This window comes from Doryrhamphus excisus, chromosome 15 (assembly GCF_030265055.1).
Source record: "Doryrhamphus excisus isolate RoL2022-K1 chromosome 15, RoL_Dexc_1.0, whole genome shotgun sequence".
Lineage (NCBI taxonomy): Eukaryota > Metazoa > Chordata > Actinopteri > Syngnathiformes > Syngnathidae > Doryrhamphus > Doryrhamphus excisus.
This window is the reverse complement of record NC_080480.1, coordinates 8,989,480-9,007,611: the sequence shown is the minus strand read 5'-3', so window position 1 is coordinate 9,007,611 and position 18,132 is coordinate 8,989,480. Positions and strand designations below refer to the sequence as shown.

Below are 18,132 nucleotides of genomic sequence, written 5' to 3'. Positions count from 1 at the left end.
ACTGCCTGGAGCATGTGATAAAACGCTGGATAATGGAACGGGGCTAATAGCAGAAAGTTGCTTCATGACAAATTGTCAGATTGCAAAAGCCATTTTCCTTCCTTTCCATGTAGCTTTTTGTTATTGCAAAGCACTGCTCGACTCGTCCTCTACTTCGAGCCTCTGCTCGGTCACACTTCCAATTCTTGTTACCTAGTCTCATGATTTTTTTTTTCTTTTTCTGCTTTCCAAATGTACCAGCAAAGTTCCACAATTCCACTGCGATGAGAAACTGGGTCAAGAAACACATTGCCTGAACTCTAACTCTTTAAATTCTGGCTACACAAGTCATATCCAAGGCAAGGCGCAGGCAAATGTTTTATTTATGACACTATTGTGTCCTCCATGATCACCCGTGGTTGTTTCGAAAGGTTTGCTTTTCAAGGTTGACACCCCACTTTTATTTTGTATTGTTTCCCCCTACTTGTTCCTTTTTCTGTTTCTTATGTAGATCCCTTTACTTCCGCTGCTGGGCGGAGCAATGAGACCTGCAACCACTTGCCAATTAGTGGTGTTCAAAAAGCAAAAAGCACAGCGGCGGCAGCAGGAATACACCGGATTGTTCCGCTTCCACATTTTCCACGCTTTCCGTTACCATGTCAAGAAATAGTGAGCCGTGTATCCCATTCTCGTCCTTCTCTTGTTTTACAAAGTCGTATTTTTGCAGCTCACACTCGGCTTACTTCTCCCATTGATTCCCTGTCATCTTGTCATTCTCGTTGCTGAGTTTGACGTTTGAGGTGGGCTCTGTAGTTCACTTTATAAGGTCTTTAGAACCAGGGGGTGATTGTTTTGTATTAATAAAATAAATAATTCAATGCTGTAGAGATGCTAGTCAGCTTCTTCACTACTAAACTGCCTTTCAGCATAGCATTGACCTCTATTCCCCCATGAGTGACATCTCTCCTGGCATGTATGTCAGAGTGGACCAAACAATATGAAAAATAACCCAGTATACTGTCTATGTGTGCAGATTGTTGCCGGTCCACATTAGGATTCTTCTAGTAGTTTCCCAGACTTCACGGCGAACGAGTGGTTAGCGTGCAGGCCTCACAGCTAGGAGACCCAAGTTCAATTCCATTTTGTGCTGGTCTTTGCTGATTGTGTAGATACTTCATGTTTTGACTAAAATGTCTGATGGCAGTATTTCTCATTTGGCATGTTTGGTCTGGCTCATACTTTTTATACAGCTTTTTTATATGACCACCAAATTCACATATATTAATTCATTCGCTACCCCTTATCCTCACGAGGGTCGCGGGGGTGCTGGAGCCTATCCCAGCTGTCTTTGGGCGAGAGGCGGGGTAGACCCTGGACTGGTCAACAGCCAATCACAGGGCACATATAGACAAACAATCATTCACACTCACATTCATACCTATGGGCAATTTGCAGTGTGAATTAATGCTATGAATTAACCTAGCATGTTTTTGGAATGTGGGAGGAAACCGGAGTACCCGAGGAAAACCCACGCATGCATGGGGAGAAGATGCAAACTCCACACAGATATGGCCGAGGGTGGAATTGAACTCAGATCTCCTAGCTGTGTGGTCTGCGCGCTAATATTTCTTAAAATGTAAATGTGTAATGAATAATTATATTTTATAATTTATTTTGGTAATGGCAATGGTTTTATTTCATTTGAACATGCATCAGATTACAATTGAGTGCATCCCATAATCAGTTCACAGTTCCACATGTCCAAAAGGAGTAGGAAGAAGGAGAGCTTATTAAATCCTACCCCTCCATCTGGTACTTTTACAATCAGTAACTGTTACACTTGTTCACTTCCTGCATTCCATAATACAGTTTAAGGTTTTGTTTTGTTTTTATTTTTTTTTTATTTTGAAATTTTTTGTCCCGTACCGAAGTATGAGGTGATATGACCATCCAATGACATAATGGGTACCATAGTAACTGTCAATATAGTGATATATATAGCACATCATGACTGGTTCAAGACTCTTCATCCTTGTATTTAGCAAACATCAACTGCTTGTATTGTTTCTTGAATTGGCTCATCGTTGTGCATTGTTTGAGTTCCTTGTTTTATAATTTATTTTAGATTTTAACAGTATTGGCTTTGCCAAAATATATTACAACTAATAAATTTAATTACAAATCCAAAAATGTGTACAGTGTATTTTATTTGTTTTCTAAATACGTCATACTTCTTCTTTCTCTTTGGGCTTTTCCCGTCAGGGGTCACCACAGCAAATCAATCTCCTCCATCCAACCCTGTCTTCTGCATCTGTCTCTCTCACACCAACTACCCTCATGTCCTCCTTCACTACATCCATAAACCTCCTCTTTGGTCTTCCTCTACGCCTCCTCTAAACGCAGCATCCTTCTACCAATATATTGACTATCTCTCCTCTGGACATGTCTCAACCATCTCAGTCTGGCCTCTCTGACTTTATCTCCAAGGCCTCTAACATGTAATGTCCCTCTGATGGATTTGTTCCTGATCCTATCCATCCTGGTCACTCCCAATGAGAACCTCAGCATCCTCATCTCTGCTACCTCCAGTTCTGCTTCCTGTCTTTTTCTCAGTGGCACTGTCTCTAGACCAAACAACATGGCTGGTCTCACCACAGTTTTGTATACCTTTCCTTTCATTTTAGCTGAAACTCTTCTATCACACATCACGCTTGACACTTTTCTCCACCCGTTCAATCCTGCCTGCACACGCTTCTTTACCTCCTTTTCACAATGTCCATTGTTCTGAACTGTTGACCCCTAAAATTCTCCACCTTCAGTATCTCTTCTCCCTGTAACCTCACTCTTCCACTTGGGTCCCTTTCATTCACACACATAATTTTATCAATGGTATAATACAGGGGTGCTCATTAAGTCGATCGCGATCTACCGGTCGATCGCGGAGGTGGTACTGGTCGATCGCTGGTCGATCGCGGCGTGACATTAAAAAAATATCATCCCAGCATCAATGCCGTCACTTGATTGATATACAGGGCAGCCATTCAGATGACAACTGAATGTTGCCCTTCGGGTGACCAATCAAATCAAACAACGTCTCTAAGTGCAGCAGAACTTACGATGTCAGCCTATCATCCATCCCCGTTACTTGATTGACATACAGGACAACCAGTCAGATGACAACTGAATTTTGACCTTTAGGTCACCGCTCATGCGTAAACAACGATGCAAAGTGCTAAGCTAGTCGGCGAATTGCGTCAGATTTTAAGCCCTCGCTAAAGTTTATGGTCACTAAAATGAGTGAAGGAGCTGGACCAAGTAAAAAGGCAAAAACATATCACTTCCATACGGAATGGGAGGTGGACTTTTTTTTCACAATGTCTTTTTCGAAGTGCGTTTGCCTCATATGCCATTCTACCATCGCAGTACCAAAGAAGGGAAATGTGGAGTAATGTGGAGGTAATTACAAAAAATGTTAATTGTTAATTGTGTGTGTTTTGCAATATTGGCTCATTTGGTTATGTAAGGTACATCAACATACATTGTACGTACAAATAATCCTCAATACATTTGACAATAAATAGATGTTTTGCATTTTTGTAGTGGGTAGATCATTTTGACTCTGTCATTTTAAAAGTAGCTCGCATGCTGAAAAAGTGTGAGCACCCCTGGTATAATAGATGTATTTTTTCCATGCAGACACCCATGATATCCCTCTTCACAAGGCACTGGAATCATTTTCAATAATCCTGGTCCTGTGTGTTTTGACATATTCTTCCATGAGACAGTAACACATGCATAACCTGTTTTAAGTGCAACATAGTCTTTTGAGATGAAATGGCCAGGGGTAGTTAACCAACAGCTCCGGAGCTGTGGCTCCTTTTAGTCAATAAATGTGGTTATTTATTAATGTAACTATTATTGTCATTTATTAATGTAATTATCTGTATATTATTTTTCACAGCAGATATAACAAGATTGACATGTGTTTTGGTGTCTTGACCACAGAAAACTATTTACAACCCATCAAGATTTTTACGGGGCGTCACGGCGGTCGAGTGGTTAGCGCGCAGACCTCACAGCTAGGAGACCAGGGTTCAATTCCACCTCCGACCATCTCTGTGTGGAGTTTGCATGTTCTCCTCGTGCATGCGTGGGTTTTCCCCGGGTACTCCGGTTTCCTCCCACATTCTAAAAACATGCTAGGTTAATTGGTGACTCCAAATTGTCCATAGTAATGAATGTGAGTGTGAATGGTTGTTTGTCTATATGTGCCCTGTGATTGGCTGGCAACCAGTCCAGGGTGTACCCCACCTCTCGCCCGAAGACAGCTGGGATAGGCTCCAGCACACCCACAACCCTTGTGAGGATAAGCGGTAGAAAATGAATGAATGAATAAATTTACTGGCCAAATATAGCACCATCTATTGGTACTCTTTATTGCAGATGATTTACTTTTTCTAATCTAGTCTTTCATAAAATGGCAGCCTCCTCTTCCGCTGCAGCGATGCTAGCTTTTGACAGTCGTAACATTTCCTGCTGAAATGTTACTCCTGAAAATCAGTCAGACTGGACACCCCGGTGAGAAAGTGTCAGCCAATACTGACACAGAGCCAACCTCTATCCATCACTGCATTCTAGATTTACGTATGCAAATATTGTACATCAGGCACTATGAGTACGGCAACCAGGGACAATCTCCGCTGCCTTGGACTGCTGTCAGACAGGCCGAGCAGGATACCACAGAGCAGAGGTTCCTAATAAGTCAAGCTGCTCCTGGAGGAGGCAAAAAGCGGCTAAGCTAAAAGCTAACCAGCATAGATCACTGCTTCCATCCATCTTCCTGCATCTCTTTTGGCCTACTGGCTCCAAAGCCATGGACTGGAAAGCTCTCCAGAGAGTGGTGAGTACCGCAGAGAAAATAATTGGGACTTCTCTTCCCTCCCCTTAAGAATACTGCAGACAAATGCTGTGTGGCCAGACCACGGATGATCACCGGGGATCCAACAGACCTACACTATGGACTGTTCAGCCTGCTGACATCTGGCAAGAGCTTCTGCTGTACCCAGTGCAGAACCAACCGGGTACTTTCCCCACATACCCCTTTCACTGACAAAACTCTAGTTTCTGTTACAGCAGAAACTCTGTGTAATTTCTTTAGATGTGACTGCAATATTTTTACTCTTTATATTTTTTGAATATTGCATCTTTTTCATACATTTTATTGTTCTCACATTCGCCACTTATTCGCCCTCATTGCTCTGCCTCTGTTTTACTGTCCTTATTTTTATCATGTGTTTTTATCAGTGCTGATTTAACAAAATGCTTTTCCATTTTCCCTTTTTTTTTTTTTTACTGTGCATTGCTGTCTATAACTGAAAAGGACGTTTATCTAACGTGTATCGATCTAGCCATCTATCTTCATTTGTGGCCTTTGTCATGATGAGGCCTTCTAGGAACACTTGCAGGCTGCTTCTTAAAACGACTAAACCGACTCTCTCAATTATGACCATGTTTACATTCCACATCTTCATGCAGATGCTGTTGCCTGGGAATGATCTCTCGTTTTGCTCAGAATAATTATTAACACGGTTTGCTTGTTTGATAATGAAAGAATACAAAGTAGTGTTTTTTTATAGGGCCAATCAATAACTACGGTTGTTTAAACTACAAATACAGTACATAAATAAAAGTCATATTCAAAAAGTGAATTGATGTAAATAGAATAGATGATTCAAATTTATACAAAATCCATGTTAGAATGGAAGGCACTACAAATAATTACAATGTATGAGCAAATGGATTGCGAACATATACATATTTTTAACAGGCTTTTGGAAAATATAGTTACCCACCCTTGGTTGTTAAATATCCAGATTCAATAATTATAAAATTAAATGATTTAAACCTGTCTGTAGCTGCTATTTTCATTCAATCTAAAAAAAAAAAAGAGAGCGCAATCAGTACAGCTTATGTTATTAAAGTTGCATATGCATGCATATTTACCATTGTTGAGAATCTCCAACTCCAATATAAATAAACTCATTATTAAGCAATGTCTCAGACACCACCTAAAATTATTATAAAAATATTTTGGGGGCTAAATAACAATAGGTATAATATCAATAACACAGAGCGTTGGACATGATTCCACCCTTTCTTCAACGACTTGTCTCATGATGACATCCAGAACCGAGCAGGTTAAAATTGTGTTATTTGACACAACTAATTACACTCACTGCAACATAAAATGTATCCCACACGCTGTGTACATGGATGGAAGTGAAACTGTTTTGCTCTTGCTAACACACCAGAATACAGAGAAGGCTGACAATGCTGAAAACCTTTTCCAGGAATTAACATTCTACCGTGCTACATCTCCAAATTAGAGGAGGTGGCGACTCTACTTTTGCCTGTACACAGTTAAGGGTAACCTAAGGAAGGCTTCTCAAAGTGCATTACAATGCTATTAATATTAAACGTAAATACACAAGTTAGGTCATTTAGTTCAATGAAACACAGTTACTCTGTTCAATTCTACTTCTCATGTCCAACAGCAGCAGAGAGCAGCATGCATACAAAGTGTAAAGTCTTCTCCACAAAAATGACACACTCACCTGCTGTAAATACATAAAGGTGAGAGCAGCGCAGGATAACTGAGGGCAGGCATCCACGTTGGGTAGCGCCACACATGTTCCTCCGGGATGCTGCATGTTCCTTCCTCAAGCTGAACACAACACAACCCCTCAACCCCAACAACACACAACGCCGGTCTGAGCGGTGACTGGAATGAGCGCAAGGAGTGAGCAAAGAAGGGAGAAAAACAAAATCAATGCTATAGAGACTTATAAGGAGTCAGCTGAAAGATGGTGCTTCAAGAGAAGCAGCAGCCAGTCCCATACAGTGGATTACCAAGTGTTTTCTGCTCACCAGAAGGCGGGGTGAGAGCTGACAGAGAGAGGAAAAGAGAGGGAGAGAGAGAGAGAGAGAGAGAGAGAGAGAGAGACCACTGTGCTGCAGTGTATGTGACAGAGTGTGTGTGTGTGTGAGAGATGCTCAGTGTGAGTCTGACTCAGTGTGTGCGCATATATGTGTTTGTGTGTATGTGTGCAAGCCAGCAGTCAATGCGACTGTGATCACTGGAGTGTGAGGGAGGCAGAAAATTGTGTGCGTATATTTATATATATATATGTGTGTGTGTGTGTGTGTGTGTGTGTTCATAGAGTGGTGCTGTGTATATGAATGCAGTGTATGTGTCAGAGTGTTCAGCTGTGTGCATTTGGTGTTGACTGCAAAAAAAATAAATGCTGATTTTTCTCTCATTCTCTTGATGAATTGAAGTTCTTTGGCGTGTTACGAGAGGCGATCAAGGATAGGCACTGCAGCCCCAATACGGGCCTCACTTTCTCTCTCCCACTCATTTGCTGGCAAAACTTTTGAAGTCATTCATACTGCTAAAAAAATTAAAAAAAAATAAACGGAGAATGAGAAATCTAAATTTGAACGGGCTTCTGGCTAAATTACTAATTGAATTACTAATTAAAATCACTTTTGTTTTTGCTTCTATCTTTCATACATATCATCTTTCCAATCTGTCTAAATATGATAGTGAGCAGATAATCCATCCACCAGATGTCGATTAGGTAGCAAGAGTATTACACAGGTGAGCCTTTGGCTGGCTACAATAAAATGCCACCCAAAAATGTGCAATTCCACCAGAATCACTTTTTTAGACATGAACAACTATATATCGTTAATGTTGGGGTTTCTTTTGAAATGTCACGTTATACTTAAGTACGTTAAACCAGTAAAGGACCAGTTTACGTCGAACCTGTTGATGTCAAAAACTCATCTTGGATGGAATTTGAGATCAAGTAAAGCTCTCAATTTACCGGTTGATCTACGTCCCTATCCTCACCTATGGCCATGAGCTGACTGACAGGACAAGATTGAAGGTACAAGAGGCCAAGTTTTCTTCATAGTGTGGCTGGGCTCCCCCTTAGAGTAAAGTGAGAAGCAGTGTCATCTGGGAACCAATTGGAGTAGAACCGCTGCTCCTCCACATGGAGAGGAGCCAGATGAGGTGGCTTGGGCATCTGGTCAGGATGCCTCCCGGAAGCCTCCCCGGGGAGGTGTTCAGGGCATGTCCAACTGGTGGGAGGCCTCAGGGAAGACCCAGGGCACGTTGGAGAGGCTATGTCGCTCAACTGGCCTGGGCCTCGGGATCTGCCGGAGAGTGAAGTCTGGGCTTCTCTGCTTTGGCTACTGCCCTGGTGACGGATGGATAGATGGCTGGACTAATGGAGGAAAATCATGTCAACAAACTGGTGGAGCCTCAAAAATTCTTTATTAACGCTCATTCACTTTTGGTCTCTGAAAAATGTCACAAGTGAAAGGACAAGCATTGGCTATTTGCCACTGCTGATGTGAGTCAGGTTCCACTGTATTGTGTTTCTATGCGAAAGCAATCAAGGGTTTTTTTTAGGGAGCAAAGGGATATTGATATTGTTATTATAAATAGCGGATCCCTGCATCTTTGCAATTCACCATTTGTGACATCACAAAGTTGCACTTTTTTGGCCAAAAAAGGTCAATTTTTCAGCAGAAAACACATCTCTTTCACCCTAAGTTGGTAATTTATAACCATGTGATAACAAATACTACAGCATACATGTGTTGATATGGAAGCACAACAGCTATCACCAATCTGCTCTCAAAACCTGCAGCAAAGTGAACACAAGTTGCTGCATGATCGTAAATTGTTACTGGAATTGCAACAGGCAAGCAATGTGGATTATGTTGATGCGGTTTGGAAAACCACCTTCGAGAAGCTACCTGGAATGACCAAGCAGCCTACGGAGCAGCAAACCCACTTCCACTGCCACAGAGGGAGTGATACAAGCGCGGTTGTAATGCTAGCCTGACGACCAGGCTAAAGACTTGACCTTATTCCATCTGTTCTATCCTTACATTATCATTAATTTGCTGTGAGTACCTATACATTTTATGCTTTAAAATGTGTTTTATAAGGATGTGACATTTAACTATAAAAAATAACTATTAAAAGTAGACTTTTTATCTGCACTTTGGTCTCCTCCTCTCGGCATACTGGGGTCGCGCCACAAAGCCGAAGCCGAGACGAGACCCTGAAGGGAAAAGCCGAAAGAGAAAGAATTATACTATACACTTTCTCAAGCCTAATATTAAATTCCATTGATGATGCGCCTTATGGTTAAAATGACAAACAAGACAGCTGGGATAGGCTCCAGCACCCCCTGCCACCCTCGAGAGGATAAGCGGTAGAAAATGAATGGAAATCTTGAACGTCGATATGGACCCCCCCCAAGACAACTTTGGCTATGCTATGCAACCATTTCACATTTTTTCAGTTAACCTTTGCAATGTACGCATTCCAGGTGAACTCTTCTTGGTTTGGCTTCAGCCAGCTACCAAATGCTGCCCACTGGTGTTATGACTTGAGTACTGCACATGAAATGAAATTCAAATCCTACAAAGTACTTTGAGGCAATGCAAAATGACACCAATTACTGTACAGTCGATTCTACCATGACCAAAAATGTGCACGTAAGACTGATGGATTTTCTTGAAATGCACTTTGCCTCATGTTTTCTTCTGTTTGATATCGGTATATTATGCAGGGTTGGTTATATGGTGGCTTTTTTCAAAAGTAAGACATTAAAGGAAACACTGAGCACTGAGATGTGTGTTGGCGTTTCAAAGCTTAATGGCTAAATGTAATCGCATGTACATGTGTGTGAAAGTGAGTGCATCAGAGAGAGGGTGCATGCAACGGCAAAAGTGAGCATATTATGAAATGAAGCAGAACATTGCAAGTGCATGACTGCAGGCGAGTAGTTACCTTTCATGCATTCATTCAACTGACGACAAGCTCTTGTTTTTTTGTGCTTCTCTTCTTCCACCTCCACCCTTTGGGCAAATCTTTATTTTGCACCCACACACACACATATAAGCCATTAACCAAGTCTGTAAGCCACTGCAAGCTTTCTTATCCACACACATTCATACACACATTCTTCTGGATTTACACTTTGGAATATTACCTTAAGTTAAAAATACACATTATCTGAGAAACAGTTCCTTGCATTGTGTGTAAACATAAATGGCATTAGTAAGCACACAATGACAGACTCACACAATGACATACAGTAAACAGCAGAAAAAATATAAATGGCATAGTACAAATGACATTCATCAGAAGTGTATGAATGATTGAAGTACAATAAAAATGCTAAGGCCAGAGAGAGCCAGGATAACGCTAAAGATAAGCCCCCTGAAACAGGTTACGTCTCACAGCAACTGTGGTGCATTCAAGAACTGCGGTACAAAGTGGAAAATCTCAACACTTGAGAGAGAAGCACAGTGCTGTCAATTAATTAAAATATTTAGTTGTGATTAACTATGTCATCCCCAATAGGTAATTAATCATGATTAATCACATATTGAAATTATTTTTATTAAGACTGTCAAACGATTACCAATTGTAACTAAATTAATCAGTTTTATGCATAATTAATCATTATTAATCACACTTGCATTTATGTGTGACATTTCCCCAGTTATTCTCTAATAAATGATCAAAAAGAATAATGGCGGGACATAATTACATATAAATATTTGTATGTATTAATAGCTCAAATTGAACTGAAAATTCAACTCAAGTTGAAAAGATGGCATGTGTATGTCTGAAAATCTATTTGCCCAACACTAGGATTTTTTATTGGGATAAGGATACATTTTCTGGGATTCTGAGCATACTTAAATGCATCAAATTGTACTTCCGTACTAAGAGTTAGGTTAGTGACTGATGAGACTATCCACTTATTGTTTTTCTTTGTCTTTCTGCTTACTTAGACCATACATAGGCATATAATTAAGACATAATTGCACTTTTTGGAGTGTCTACGGATGCATCTTGCATTGGAATTGCACTGCTGTCTTCAGGCCAGTATAAAGTTATAAAAGAGTGTCAGATTTTGTGTGACTGTGTGAGGACACTACTCAATGAATCTGTCTGGTTTGTCATGATACGCATGCCTTAATTATGCTAAAAATGTTAACATAATTTTTGACAGACCTGGTTTTTATCTATAACCAGTCTACCTTTTAAAAGATCATTTTAAAGGAAATATTTTGCCAATCATTTACAATCGTTATGTGAAACATGAACAGATATTTATTTCCCTTTTCTGTGCATTTGTGACCGAAACAAGTTAGCATGAGCTAGCTAACAATGCACATGATTGCGACGTATCTATTTTCACGCTAAAGCAAAAACAGCATCAGTTTTCCATTTGCATAACTGACTTGTATATTAACAAAGATAAATCAATATTGTTGTAGCAGCTAACATGAAAAAATATATCTGGTGGAGTCACAGGACACCCCGTCAACCACTCATCTGAGCGTCAGATGGAAGAGTGGACTCTCAATTTTACTACGAAGACTCCACAAGATGCTCATTTGCTGTCAGCATTTTTGGAGCACAAGTCTTGTGCTGGAAGACACAGCCATCCAAATGAGAGCAAGCATTGTAAGTGTTGTCACTGTTTCCAAGCTGCTTTTGTTGACGGAAGCTCCTGGGTTAGCATGTGAGATCAATGTTCCGAGAAGAGAAGTTTTGGTAAAGTCTTAAATCATCAAAATATGGCATGATACTGTAAGTATGACATGTTATCATCAATGTGATTCTTATTGCACAAAATATAATTGTGACTAAAAGGCTTGCAAAAATGCCCACCAACTGAGTAAAATGAAAAAAGGGTGTTAATATATATTGAAAACTTACAAAAAATAAATAAATGGCTCAAGAACAGTCAGTAGCCTGTTCAGCCTGTGAATATTGTTATTCATCCAGGTCATTGTATTTTAAGGGCATTCAATCGATCATAAGTAGACTGTTCAGGTTGCCTTAAAAGACGTTTCGCCTCTCATCTGAGCAGGTTTCATTAGTTTATGCCCAAAGACTAGGTGGGACACACACTAACATAAAAATGAACATGTAAAAATGGTGGGTTATTTTTAATAGACATATAAGTATACTGTACTGCTTACCTGTATTATCACATATTTGTTAATTACTACTGACTTATTACTGCCGAATGAGATGTTTTCTCTGCAGGACAAGTGTCCTGTTTTTTTAACCAAAAATCCATGAATTTGCATAGCCGTGAATGCTTTGCGGAGATCCACCATATAGTCACAATATCTATTATTTTTATTATGCTATAAAAAGTACCTCTTCCTTAAGTGTTTTAACCCAGTATTTATTGATTCAATCCCACCATGTTTACAGCATGGGGTTGGGGGTATTTGTATCTCACTAAAATGCTTACATTGGCCTTCTACTCTTAGTTTATGGGACATTCCACAGTAAATGCAGTTTCACGGTAATTGTATACATGTACAACTGAGTCGGTGCGTATGCTGAGCCTTCCAGTGTTCGTCCATTTGTGGCTATGTGGTCTTTTACCTGCCACGCATGGCAGAGCAAGGCAATTGAACAGTGGCTGGGACAGTCTTTCAGTGTGCTCGTGGAGCTCAAATGTCAGCAGTAAAGGCTGAGACCTCAAGCTATAAAAACATGTTCAACTGACATTTGGTAATTGATGGAATGCAATTGAAAATTTGACTATATGAAATCCATATTTTTAAACATTCAGGTTTGATGAATATTGGGGGAGAAAGTTTTATTTCCAGATGTTTACATGTGGATTGGATACACAACTTGGAAAAGACCCCCCCACCCCCCTTTAATCTACCCATATTTCATTTGAGCAGAAGTATCGAGACATGTGACCTATACATGTGTTATGTTCAATCAATAATTCAATCAATAAATAGCACTGAATATTTATGCTCTGATTCAGATTGTGTATGATAGGGTTTGCCTGTGTTTACAGAACATGAAATAACTGAGAGAAGATGGAAACTAAATCATCACTATTGCACATCAACATTAGTCATGGCCACTATAACCATTTGGAATGTCCTGGAAAATTCTGAGAAAATTCTGACATTTTTTTTAGGCCCATATTTATTAAAAATTCTAGCCTGTTCTTTCTATGTATCTTGCTAAAGAGTGGTCTGCATCCCCTGGCGTCACCATTGTACTTTAGTAGACACTGTAACCATTAAAAACATTACACGGACTGTAGAAAGTAATGGTGTATAATCAATGTTTCTGAAAACATTATGTTGGCCACATGCTGACAAACAGAAACGGGCCTGCGACATCCGCCATCCAATGCACTCAATAAAGTCCACTCAGACGGTCGACTCAGCTTGTGCAGTTAAGCTCCAAGGACAGGGCTTTCTGCCCTGTATGTGATCAGGAGTGAGGGTTATTTTTTTTTTACTTTAGAAAACATTAAAAATTATTTACATCATACAGAAATCCAAAAATATTAATATGTATTTTGTTTTTGTTTTGTTTTCACTCCTTGACTGCATGTCCCCTTAAATGACTCTGTGATGGTTTAATGTTTTACATGATATTGTATCATTTTACACTTGAGAGACAGTTAATATTAAACAATGAGATCCGTGAAATGCATAAGGCATACAATGTTTACATAAAATGTTTGGCATAAAAGTTAATAGGGCATTTAAAGTGTGTTGTATTGTAACACAATATTACGGTGGATAATGTCTCTCGATAACAATAGACAATGACAATAATAGATAATAGACAATGTAATATCAGGTGGTTCTCTGTACCTTAGTGTGATCAGACAAACTTTTTAAACTTTTTAAAACAGTTTAATGAGATAATGGTCCGAATAGTAGGTCACCAATCCTACAAGAAAAATGCTGTAGACTAATCTGCATTAAACTAGACTATCAAATACACTTTGGATGACTGAGAATTAATTATATGAAAGAAAGGGTTTCTATTTTAATTCAATTACCTTGGGACACCACCAAATTCTAAAATATTAGAGACTGAAATCAGAGGATATTTCCATATATATATACAAAACAACTACTCATTAAATACCAAAATAGTTCCATCCATTTTCTATACTGCTTATCCTCACAAGGGTCACGGGGTATGGACTGGACACTGGACTGGTCGCCAGGCAATCGCAGACCAAAATAGTTGATTGAACAATTCAAATTAAACAATTCCATAATCAATAAATCATGGATTCATCGCCTTGCTTTTTTTGTGGTGGGTTCAATAAGTTCAGACACCCTTGGTCTAGGTCAGGGGTCAGCAACCCGCGGCTCCAGAGCCGCATGTGGCTCTCCAGCCTCTTTGTTGCGGCTCCCTTTGCAATGCTTGAATATTTTTTAGCACCCGTGTGGTGAAAATGCACGTCTTTGTTATGAGTTTACAAAAATCCAACTTTGTGTGAGACCATGAATGCATCCTGACTGAGTTCTGACTGGTGACTGAATGAGCAGACAGGATGCTATCCAGTTCTCTCTGACAGGTTAACATGAAGGGAAATGAGTAATACTTTGAGTTATTTGAGTTATTAATTATTATTAATGAGTTATTTGACGATTCTAAAAAATAAATTAGAGCTCATTTAAAAACAAAAGTTTATCTCCATTACTAGCAAGAGTACTCCAACTCGTCTTTTTTTTCCCCTCCAATGTTGTTTTAAACATACAACGTTTTGCGGCTCCAGGCTATTTTTCTTTAGTGGGCAAGTGGGTGAAATGGCTCTTTTCATAGTAAAGGTTGCCGACCCCTGGTCTAGGTGAAACACAATATTGAAGTAGTTTGTCATGATCTCATGTGTCATGTCAATGATACATATACAAAAAACAGGATAAACACCATATTAATTAACACAGGCTTTATCATGATAAAATAGTTCAACTAATATTAAAATTAAACATCAAATAATTACATTATTACTCAGTAAAAAAAGCATGTGAAACAAGCCAAAACATCAGATTAATAAACACTGGCATTATCATTGGAAAATAGTTTAACTAGAATTAGACGATGACTTTTTCCCCAGCTGATATATTGCATTCTGTCATGCTGTTATTTTACTACAGTTTTATTTCACATTGCATGTTCTCCCCGTGCATGTGTGGGTTTTCTCCGGGTACTCCGGTTTCCTCCCACATTCCAAAAACATGCTAGGTTAATTGGCGACTCCAAATTGTCCATAGGTATGAATGTGAGTGTGAATGGTTGTTTGTCTATACGTATGTGCTCTGTGATAGGCTCCAGCACCTTGTGAGGAAAAGCGGTAGAAAATGAATGATTGTATTTTACATTACATTTATGTATTTATGCTGATGCTGTAACTGCTCTTCCACATATTTCCTCTATGGCCTCAAATCAATATCAACAAATGCAAGTCATCCCTCTCGTGTATGTCGCACCTAAACCTTTTTGACATTTTTATGAAGCGCCGCCCCACATCACAAACAGCTGCTCTCAAATTGAATATTGATTCTAATGATCTGTTCTTTGGCGCTTTGAATCTTAATAAAGCAGAAAGAAATACAACCCACTCTCATTTCTTGCCCAAATATATGTAGTATATACATCTCTTGGGAAATTCGCTGGGGAAACTGACATTTTTTTTAAACATGAGAGGGGAAGTACGGCTTTAATTGTTTTATCCATTTTCTGTAGCACTTGTCCTCAATAGGGTCATGAATTTTGCCTCCGTATTGTAACTGCAATTTGCCGTTGCAATTGCATCATGCCTGTAAAGTGCAAAGACTAGTTTGAGTTGTGTTTATGCATAGATGACGCATTTAGCACACAATTTGTGACCAAAAATGGTGCAGATTGGCACAAAATAACCCCACTCTCACCAAGTACTGTTTACGTGTAGCGCGTTGTCCCCGCATGGGTAATCATTGGCACCACCATTTCCTGCATTCGTGAACCAGTTATGGCATTATTTGGTAGGCTGCATCTGCCGTTCAGAAGGCAGCAAATGTGCCTGGAGGGGCCCAGCAAAGGCGGACAAGCCTGATTTTCACTCTTTTCAGTTAATAATGTGAGAAGACTAGAAATAAATGGAATTATGAAAGACAAAACGTGAATTGTGGATACCAGCATTTTGTTTGTGTTCTGGTAAAACAAGCATATTGGCTTGAAATACAGTAAGCTATAAAAATATGTTACAAAAATTAGTATCTCTTTTCACATTTTCATTTTGTAAAAGTAGCGCTCACAAGAAAAAACCTTGGTGACTTGGTGATGTACAGTTGTGTTCAAAATTAGTCAATCCCCACTGCAATAATACGTTTTAGCAAGTTTGCCTTTCATTTTTTATCTTGTTTATAATCAGATCAAATATTTATTTTGATATTTATTTTTTTGTAATATACCAACAAATGTCCTTCCAGTGACCACTTTGATAAAATTATTCAACCCCTTGGTCACATACGTCCTTAATGCTTAGTCAAACACCCTTTGGCAATAATAACGTCCTTCAGACCTGACACATAGCTTGACACAAGTTTCTTGCAGCGATCTACAGGAATCTTTGGCCATTCCTCATGGGCAAAGGCCTCCAGTTTATGGCATTTTCGGGCTTTCATGCTGCAACTGCCTTCTTCAAGTCCCACTAGAGATTCTCTATCGGATTTAAGTCAGGCGATTGCAATGGCCACTCCAGAATCTCCCAGCCCTTTGTCTGCAACCATGCTTTGGTAGATTTGGAGGTATGCTTTGGATTGTTGTCCTCTTGGAAGGTCCAACGTCTCCTAAGCTTCAGTTTTGTCCCTGACTGCTTGACATTTACACCCAAGATTTCCTGGTAGTTAACTGAATTAATGGTACCTTGCACACACTGAAGATTTCCTGTACCTGAAGAAACAAAACAGCCCCACAGCATGACTGACCCTCCAACATGCTTCACAGTAGGCATGGTGTTCTGTCACGAGGGGGCTTCACCCCCTCGTGACAGCTCTCTTAGTTTCCTTCTTTCCTTCTGTTCCAGTTTCCATGCCCTTATTTTAGTATCCACTTCCTTTGTTGTTCTCTTCGGTTTTCCTTACCCCTGCTCTTTTCACACACCTGCTTCTAATTTCATTGTCCCTATTTAGTTCAGGTGCGTGCTCTTTCAGTTGTGGCTTCATTGCGAATTGTCTTTGGTTTGTACCGGATGTTGTGTTTCCTGCTGCTGCCGCCATATTTGCATTAAATAACCTTTTATTTGCACTTTTGGTCCTGCTCTCTGCATCCTGGGGTCGCAACGCAACACCGCCAAGCGCTATCGTGACAGAATGAAGCCACCAAACGACGACCTCGCGGAGAGCGACTTTTGGACCTGGCAGATCCTGAAGGCGATGGAAGAGGAGTGCACGAAGTTCACTCCGGAGGAACTGGAGGACATGGTGTGGGGGCCGGATGGCACGCTCGTACCCATGGCGTGGGTTCATCCGAGCCCCGTAGACGACACACCGGCCAGGCCGCGACACCGACGTACGTCTCGGCCGCCTCCAGCCAGGGATCCACGGCGTCAAGAGGTGAAACCGCTCTCTTCCTCCTCGTCACGCCAAGCCAGGGCACAACCCTCAGCTCACGCAGTCACTGAGTGCTGGCCCATCTCGCTGCTGCCGATGACTCCCACGTCACGACTGCCCGCCGAGCCCCAGCTGCCCACCTCTTCGGAACCCCCGTTGCCTCCCATGCAACACGAAGAGGACCACGGCGCACGTTCCCCTCCTGTGCCAAGCTGCGTGACGGCCCAGATTCCTCCGGTGCCCAAACCGCGCAGCCCCAAGGGTTCCCAAACCCCGGCTCCCGTGCCAAGCTGCGTGACGGCCCAGATTCCTCCTGTGCCCAAACCGCGCAGCCCCAAGGGTTCCCAAACCCCGGCTCCCGAGCCAAGCAGCGTGACAGCCCGGATTCCTCCTGTGCCCAAACCCCGCCTGAGGTCCCTTGTAGACCTGGTCCGGGCAGCTGAGCAGGCGGAACTCAAGACCCTCCTCCAGGTCCCCCTCCTCCCTTCCCTGGTTCCACGTCCAGCGGCATACGGCGTCTGGAATCCGCCTTCGGAAGGGGGGGCGAGTACGACCAGCAGTGCATCGGAGGACGCACATCACACCCTGTCCAAGGAGTGTGGGGATGATGCCCTCAGCTGGTCGCCTGAGGAGGAACAGCCTGCCGGACCGCCAGCGCAACCG

The 18,132-nt window shown here is 41.0% G+C and overlaps 1 protein-coding gene across 9 annotated transcripts in view; it reads right to left on the bottom strand.

Moving 5' to 3' along the window:
• The window catches only part of rbfox1 (RNA binding fox-1 homolog 1), a 209,782-nt gene that overhangs the window by 110,956 nt on the left and 80,694 nt on the right, over positions 1-18,132 (bottom strand). For 2 of the 9 annotated variants that reach the window (XR_009119600.1, XM_058049652.1), the window contains exon 1: positions 6,594-8,521. The exons of 2 other annotated variants lie outside the window; for them this stretch is intronic. Coding sequence is in view for 4 of the 7 variants with exons in the window: in XM_058049652.1 (XP_057905635.1) it covers positions 6,594-6,689 (96 nt within the window). In the remaining 3 variants the exon portion in view is untranslated. Of the gene's footprint in view, positions 1-6,593; positions 8,535-18,132 lie in introns of those variants that run through there. 5 more of the 9 variants (XR_009119601.1, XR_009119602.1, XM_058049645.1 and 2 more) reach the window with 5 other exon arrangements.